General features: G+C 34.0%; 1 protein-coding gene across 1 annotated transcript; it reads left to right on the top strand.

Annotated features, from left to right (window-relative positions):
- On the top strand, nt 1–8,384 carry LOC125030022 (protein CREBRF homolog; the record flags this gene model as incomplete). The annotated part of the gene is given in 7 exon segments (XM_047620252.1): nt 1–650; nt 866–970; nt 1,081–1,285; nt 1,600–1,708; nt 1,890–1,975; nt 2,240–2,487; nt 2,832–8,384. Coding segments are annotated over 7 exon segments (1,570 nt in total), but the record flags the coding sequence as incomplete, so codon positions are not given.
- Between the last annotated feature and the right edge of the window lie 773 nt (nt 8,385–9,157).

Genomic DNA, 9,157 nt, shown 5'->3' with positions numbered 1-9,157 from the left:
ACAGTTTTCAAATGCTGGACTTGAACAGCCCAATTCACCCATTACTATGGTAACAGTACATCCTGATGAAGTTTTGGGTATGAACAAAGGGTTTTCCACACCAACTTCCAGCTTTCATTGTCCACCTACAATGGCTCAGCCAGTAAAAGCAGAGAGCTCATCACTTTACTCTTTGCTTGCTTCTTCGTTCCCTCCTCAAGGTGGAGGTTGGAGAGATCCACTTCTCACATCATCCTCCCTGCCAGGACAACCACCCAACCAGCAGCTGGGCAGCATAGAGGAATGCCCAAGCTCAAATCAGCAACAGAATATTTCTCAACAGCAACAACAGTGCTCAAACCATTCTTCTGGTTCAACTTCAGCACTACAGGAACTATTGCTTCGTTCCCCATCAACTCCTTTATCACCACATAGTGTGTCCTCCCAGGGGGCCCCATCACCTCAAGAACCTCCTATGGGGCAATCTGTACCAAGGCCCTCTTCCCTCTCAGCTGCAAATCCCCTGCTTTCTGCAAGGTTGTCTTCATCGGCACCAACCCACAACTTTTCCCTGGAGCAAGCTTGGCAGCGAAGGGAGCCTAGACAGCATCTTTTGTCAACTGGGTCTTTGGCTGAAGAATTTGGCGGTTCAGCTTCTTCTCTAAGTACAGGTAGGAAAATGTAATGTTTTGGTTGGACAGTTTTGTTTTCCCCGTTATAGGAATTACAGAGCAAACATGTTGCTTTTTGGTGTTACTATAGACTGTGTTGACAAATGTGAATAATAAACCGTTCTCTTTCACATTTATCCTTGAGCTAAAAAGGTATGTGATGTAAAAAGTAACAGATTAAATTTTTAACAGAACTTCTTGTATTTTTGTTGCAGTGGGAGGCATCCTGTCTCCAGCAGCACATGATCTCTCTATTGACGATGCAGTTGATTCTGAGGATGAGTCTGATAATGAACACTATGACTCAGAGTCAGATAATGGTATGTTGTAAAGTGGAAAAGTTAAGGTGAATTTCATACACTTTTTAAGCAAATTTATCGCTTTGTACCATGAAAAAAAATTGTTATGTGATTCCTGATATGTGTTCCAGATTCAATAGTTAGTGAAGACACGAGCAGCATCTCAGGTTCAAGTGGGAAGAAGGAAAGGTACTTCTGGCAGTATAATGTACAAGCCAAAGGACCAAAGGGACAGCGTGTGTGCATAAGCCAGCAGCAGCGTGACCCACACAGCCTGCCATCAATCATGGATCCAGTGTTCTCCCCGCTCTGCTCAATTCAAGGAATAAAACACAGGTATTGAACTAAATTATAGGATTTGAGCTTTGGGATTACCTCAATGATAATTTGGCAAAGTGTGCAGAGTTTATTATTACAAGAGGAAAGAAATATTGAAAGAATAGTATGAGAGTGGCTTGAGTAAGCAATTTATTAAAAAGTAAAATGTATTAATATCCTTGCATTATAATAAGCAGTCAAATTGATTATTAACTCAGAGATAATAATTTCAATTAATTACAGAAATAGCTTGTAGATAATAATTTTATGTTATTATTGTAGTTTTAGTAGATCTGTACTACCAAAAATAGATCAGATTTTATTGCCCCCAGTTTATCTCTAACACACAGTGGAAAGGCCCGAAGGGGCGATGGAAATGACCTTACGCCGAACCCCCGTAAATTAGTGAACATTGGCAGAGAACTCGACAAACTGAACAAGGTATTGCATACTTCATTTTTAGCATGAGTAATACTGTACTGATAGTGAAATTTGAAAAGATAGGTTGGTGTGATTTTGATTTCAATTTCAGTAAAAATAAATTGGTATTATCAGCTTGCCATATCATTTATCTAGTGTAGATACTCTACCAATTGCTGAATGTATGAATTTTATCTTTCAGACAATAAATGACTTAACACCTGTATCTGAACTCCCATTCAACGTGAGACCCAAGTCTAGAAAAGAGAAGAACAAATTGGCATCGAGGTTAGTAATATTTTTATTAAAACTCGGAGAGTAAGTAGAGGATATCCCTTTTATAGATTCTTTAGGAACTTGTTATACAAATAATTATGTTTGATTTTTCTGCATTTTACCAGTTCCTGACAGGTAAAATTTCAAATAATGTTTAGTAAAGCAGGGTTCCTGGGAGGCCATCCCTCTGGGCTCATGAAAGACATTACTTGGTGCAAATAAACATAAAAGAAGCTAGAAATTAATTCCCTTGTTCTCATTTACAAATTATCACAGAGCCTGCCGCTTGAAGAAGAAAGCCCAGCATGAAGCAAATAAGATCAAGCTGTATGGTTTAGAGCAAGAGCACAAGGGAATGCTTCTGCTTCTGGAGGAGGCTCGAGGAAGTCTGATAAAGAAGGTAGAGAGTGGAGGGACTGCACACATGCCTACCAATCATCACCAAGCCCTACCAGGCACCCCACCGCAGAACCATCAGCTGTCTGTATCACAGCATATTGAAAAAATTGCCAAGTTAAGGAGCAGTAAGTATATGCGTATATTTGCAGCTTTTTAATTCCTCTGTTGTACTTCCACTATCTATAATACAATGTATGTGCAAGTTCTGTGATATAGTTCTATGAATGGCTTTTCACAAGTTGAATATATTGTACTTTGCTTTGTTTGAACCTTCATAAATGAGAGTACTACCTTTTTGTTTATTTATTTATTTACTTTTTATTTATTTATTTATTTATTTTTGGTGATTGTAAAATTTGATGGACGGCTTTGCAGGCAGAATCAGCAAAAATAATGTAATCTTGTAGAAATAACAGTATCTGTATAGGATTGTTTTGAATATCTCTTGACTGTTTTTTTGCTTCCACAGAACTCCGGATTGCTGGCCATACCACTGAGTTTGTGAATCGTGTCATTGAAAACTGTCAGAATGGAGATCATAATGGAGGACTGGAAGAGATAACCAAAACCTTTAATGACACCAATTTGGCCGCCAGTCCCACATCCAATGGCAACAATGGATATTCACCTCGCTGAAATCTCCAAGTGGAAACACATGTTGGTGCAGATTGAGGTGCTTGGAGCCACCCAAACTCATGCACCCACAACTATGGCAAGAATACACCATCTCTTCAATGCTTCACAAGGAATTGCTGTATTTGCATTAATCCATGACTTGCATACATGGATTCAGTAATATGCACTGAGGCCATAGCTTCGCAAGCAACAAGCTTTAAGGAAATTTAAAAGTTGAAAGTGTAAATAAGTAATTTGTACAGAATTAACCCATATACTTTACCCAAAGCAACTGCTGTAACCAGTGGGGCGATGGATCCCCCCAATAGTGGGAAGCCAAAATTATAGTTAGGAAAAAAGGATTGGTAGATGTTAGATGATGATTGTGATATATTCATCCATCAGTGATGAATGGTACAGATATAGAACTAGCTGCATTCTTTTTAGAAGGGAAATGAGTTAGTGAGGCTTTGCTTTTTTGCACGAGACGTAGGCTGTGACAGTCAGAGGAACGATTGAATTGCTACAAAACAAAAATGTTATTGTTAAGTTTTTTCTTAACAGATCCTGTAAAACCCCTAGGGCAGTATTGCACTATGTAATTAATCCTTAGATTTATTATGTTGGAAATTAGTCCAGGTTAAATCAGTGTGGAAAACCAAGGCAAACTCTTCACAGATAAGGCACTCTTTAAGGGTTCTACTGCCCTGAGGTCCACCAACGCTTGTTCATTTGGTTATTACTATTACCACTGTGAAAGTATTGTTGTGCATTATAGAGTCTGTGAGAACAGAGCTTTCTCTAATACATTATATAGAATATTTTTGTTGCAGCTTTGGTGTTTTGTTTATATAGATTACATAATTTTTATTAATTTTTAAGTGAAAAGTGTATGTAAGTTGGTCTGTAGCATTCCTGCTGGTTGATATTTATGATATAAGTAGTTTTAAGATAATATTTGATAGACACTTTATAACAAGAAAGTAGAAGTGTATGTTTCTGTACTAGTGTAAAGCTTGCCATAGATTTTCCATTTTCTAAACAAAATGAGAATTTGTGTAGCTAAGATTGTTGTGCAGTATTTATTCTGCAACCAAAGCCTATAATCATGACATGTGTTGTCTGTGACCCCCATTTATTGCTCTTCAGCAGGACTAGGTACTCATTCTCTTCAGAGTTCATTCAGGCTGACATGATAGTTGTTTGTCAGAGAGAATAGCAAGAATTTTAAGTGAAACATAGTCTTTTCTGAATAGAAATGTTAAGTGTAATATACATATATAGGTTATAAAAGCAACACCTTGTTTTGAAAGTGTATGCAATATGAGAAATGTGTGATGACATGGAATTATTGTGCAGAATGTAGTTATAGTATGTTCCTCATTTTGTTGTCCATCAATATCTTGCCTTGAATAGAACAAATTGAAAGCTGATCTTTTTAGGAAAATTAGCATAGTGTTTTAATTTTCACTGTTTGGAGAATTTTTAAATTTCATTTTAGAGCATTGATATGTTAGGCTGAATTAAACATTGCAGCTTAATGCATTTCAGGGCATTAGCTTAGTGTTTGTCTAAAACAAGTTACTTTTTTTTGCTAATATACAGCTACTCCACATTAGATAGTTTGATGAATAATTCATTTGATAATACTCCAAATGCAATATGAATTATGATAAGCATTAAAGCAAACACACTTTCATTACTTGAATAAGGAATATAGGTTTCTATCTGACTAATGATAATTTTATTGAATGTAGACCATGGAATAGTAGAGTAGAAATGTTTCCACTTGCACAATGAATTACCTCATGTTTAAATTTTGTCCATGCTTTATTGCCTTTTGCAACTTACATATATGGTAATGTATGTTATTTAGGAAGGCTACCTTTTTTACTTGCAGTCTCTCAGAATGAGGCAAGGCTTAGTTCTTTTCCCTTTTTTTATGTTTTGATAAACTACACTTTTTGAAACAGAAATTGGAGAATGTATGGCAAGACAAAACTAGCACGAAATGGCTGAGTTTGTGTACCTGATAATGTAGGTTAGGTTAGATAACCCGGTGCCTGTCTAGTCGCACTAATATTCAAGTAAACACATGAGTCTATACAAACATGTTTTGCTCTATTAAAGTGGTTTCTACTTCATAAAGGTAGAAAGAATAAATGTTTTTTGAAATGAGAATTAAGAGGGAAGGGAGACTTCATATGGAAGTTACCACTAAAAGATTTTGAATCTGTAGAAACAGAGCTGTTGATATGCTGACTAAGCTGACATTTCTTATGGAAAAAAGGATTGTTTACTAGTTGAGCAACACATGTGTGTCTCATGTGACTTTATTTGTCAGACTTCTCTCAACAACACTGAGGATATAATCCAGCTATGTATATTGTAATTGAACTACAGAAAGAATTCTCTTCTAATGATATTTTTTTTTAGTTTATTGCAGAATATAAAGATTAAGAGCAAAGCTTGTTAAGTATCTTCAGATCTTTCTCAAGGGAAGAGAGGTGTTTACACAATTTCCGTTTTGAGTACTGAGGCAAAAGTTGAGAAAGTCTAGTTTCTTTCCCCATTTTTTTATTTATTATTATTATTATTATGTTTTTGATTCTAGAGGAACCAGGGTTATACTTATCGTTTATATTTTGATATAAAGAAGTGGCACCTGTGTTATATTTAGTGTGGCAAACTTTTGTGCATGTTAGCCCAGCACTGGTGTAGTATTGTGATTTTTCAGAGTATTGTAGTACATTGTAATGTTGCATTACTGTAGCAGTGCTTGGACAGAACTGAACACATTAACTATATTGTAGGACTGATCTCTACAACGAGAGACAAGAATCATGTTATTTGTTGTTTTATCTAAAAGGTTGTAGCTTTTTTTTATTATTATATTTTGTTATAATAGTTGAGTTTTAAAAATTATGTTTAGAAGTGATTTATATCTAAGACAGCAAACATTACATTTTTGTTTAAATTACACAATTAAAAAAATAATTAAGTTGATGTGATTGTTAACCCTTGTCCTACAGATTTTATATTAACACTTTCCCTGTGTCCTATCATACTGCTAGCTCTGGATAGGACATATGATAGTGTATGATACTTTTTCATCATTTAGATTAGCTGTCAATATAAAGAAATATACTTCTGGAATGTTTTGAACTTTTAAACTTCATTTAAATTTGTAGTGCATATTAAGTGTATACTTCCTTGTATATGGGACTATCTAATACACTGTATTAATTTGCTTAGCCATGTAGTTATAATCATAATGTGTTCATATGTTGAACCTATACACTGTATGATTGTTTTATAACCAAACAAGCATCAAGTAATCAAATGCAGTGTAGGCTCACTTTCTTGGTTAACCTTTTTCCTTTGAAGCCTAATGTAAATACTTAATATAACATATCCTTGCTGCATGCCAGTTGAAGGGTTTCGTGGTGATTTGAAATCCTGCGTGATGACAAGTTTCTCCCCACTAACTCGTGGTCATTTCCATGCATCTTCCAACCTGCAGATGATTAGCAGTCTCGTGTGTTGTTGTGAAAGGCAAGTCCGTAGTCCACTTTTGGTAAAAAGGCTTTGTGATGGAAGTGGACTGCAAGTGAATGAGATCGTATAAATGTTTACTTCTTTTGCATTGTGTGTAAATGGCTCTCTTCTCCTTATCACTTAATATCAGTTTTGATCTGGAAATTAAAAAAGAAAAAAAAAAAATCAGTGCTATGGAGTTACTACTTTGCTTTCTTTCGACAACCTCAAGCGTCTGCCGTCAGTCAGTTACAGATCAATCATCTGTGATATCAATTCAGGTGTAATATATGTCCATATTTTAAAAAATCATAAAAAAAGAATAAAACAAAAAAGTAAAACATTAAAAAAAAGACCGAAGGGTCACCAAGAAAAATTAAGGTGATGCGACCAAAATACTAGCTTTTGATGTTGGTACTGTGAAATGACCACAAATGTGTTTACTGTAAACTAAATACCATTGATATTTTAGAATGTAAGCAAGGTGTGTGTGTGTGTGTGTGTGCAGATATATGACATACACGCACATATATATATATATATATATATATATATATATATATATATATATATATATATATACATATACATATACATATACATATATATATACATATATATTATATATGTATGTATGTATGTATCTATATAGATATATATATAGATAGATATATATATGTACTATATATACAAATATTGAATATCAGTATATAAACTAGCTGAAACATTTAACCAAGGTCATGTATATTTCAGTTCTTGCAAGAAGGCTCTGATTCTGTGGAAGCCTGTTGAAACATGGTGTAGGTTACCATGTTTTGCTTGAAAGACTTTCCAAATTATCTTGCATTACAGTTTTTAGGTACAAAGTTGGTGCTGAATACTTTCAAATTAGTGATGCCAAATTTAGTGATTTTCACATGATAGTCTTAATCATGCCATTAAATGGCTTCAGCTGTTAAATGCCCACTATGACTGGATACTTTACATCTGACCTTCTGTGTTAGATTACAAGAGAAACTTCACACCTTCCTTAGAACTGGATATCATTCCAGTTTTCTATTATATTGTTGTTTGCATACTTTACACTCAATGTCTACATTACTGTTACTAAAAAATATGTATATATGAGCATTATTTTTGTATTGCTTTCACTTCTTCAGAGCCTCTTGAAAACTACAACTTAATGTGTAGCTTCTAATAAGCCAACACAGATGGATTAGCTTCTTCTAAATAATCCACTTTTATTTTATCTTTCAGTATTGCAAAGAGAGTGAACTATCTAGTTTGAACCTTACTGTAACTGGGGTACATACTGGTTGGAAGGTATTAATGAAGATTAAGTGGAAGAAGTTTGGTAGGAAATGTTAGTGAACCCCAGATCTTTTTAAAATAAATCTTCCTGATTTTTTACTATTGATACTAGGTTAGCTAGCCTGTACATTAGTTTATGCAAAATTAGTTGTCACAATTTTATCTGAATCTGCAATGTTCATTGGAAGACAACAGTTACTCCCTGGGTACAGGACTTGTACATCGTATTTAAATAAATGAATTAGAATACCAGTTCATAAGTACTTTTTATTTCCTCAGTAAAGAAAGGATTGCCGTATTTCAGAATCATATAGACAGAATTTCCATTTGTTGTCGGCCACTACTGAAATATTCATCACTATATAGGTTCATTTGGGTAAACAAAAAGAACCACCAGCACTCTTACATTGTTTTATATTTTTTTACTGGTGAAACATTATAAAAACAAAAAAACTATGTAAAAAATAGTATGTGACTATAAAAAAGGGGTGTGATATACCTGTCTACATGTACATAGGTGCATGTTTGTGTGTACAAATAAAAATATCATATTGTTGAATCTGTCTTCATTTAAAAACATCCAACCACACAATTAGTATCTGTAGTTATGAAATGACGAAATACCTTAATCCAAAATATCAGCCATATATATACACACATCAGGAATGAGATGATATTATCATATTTGGTTTTAGGAGATGCTAAGGTTCCTTAAAGTGAATGGAAATAATAGACTCCTCATTCCACTCTTGCTCTAAATGAGATAAGACACCTGTCGTGTCTTCTCTTAATATTGACAAATCAACTATTTAATGTTCACTGACTAGAAAACTATGCAGCAATACAGAAATTTTCAATGCAACATTAGCACTCCAAGGATTATTTTACATGTAATGAACTTATTGAAAGACAGGCTGGTTAATCTGACAACATTAAAATTAAATTTTGTGCATTTCTCATAGGTCATGATTTAATTTATTTATTCTTTTAATTTTCTGGAAATTACAAAATATTACTGCTGCTTTAAATGTAAAATGCGTTGAGATGAGTCAGAAGCTGCACAAGAAATATATTATCTAATAAAATATTTTACTTCAAACTGGTTGATTCAGTGAATTGCAATATGTTATCTCATAAATAGGTCAGTTAAGGTTATACATCTAACTGAAATTCCTTTCATAAGTGTGTTGAAGGATATTAAAAAAAATAGAAATATTCATAGACAAAGCTGGTAATTTATTTAGCTAGATTTTCATTCGTGTTAAAAAAAAAAAAAAAAAAAAAAAAAAAAAAGTAGTGGTGAAGTTTTCTCCATAAAGACTTCTTCGACAG

This window comes from Penaeus chinensis, chromosome 10, assembly GCF_019202785.1.
Source record: "Penaeus chinensis breed Huanghai No. 1 chromosome 10, ASM1920278v2, whole genome shotgun sequence".
NCBI lineage: Eukaryota > Metazoa > Arthropoda > Malacostraca > Decapoda > Penaeidae > Penaeus > Penaeus chinensis.
The sequence above is the reverse complement of the archived record's forward strand: the minus strand, read 5'-3'. Positions and strand labels throughout refer to the sequence as shown.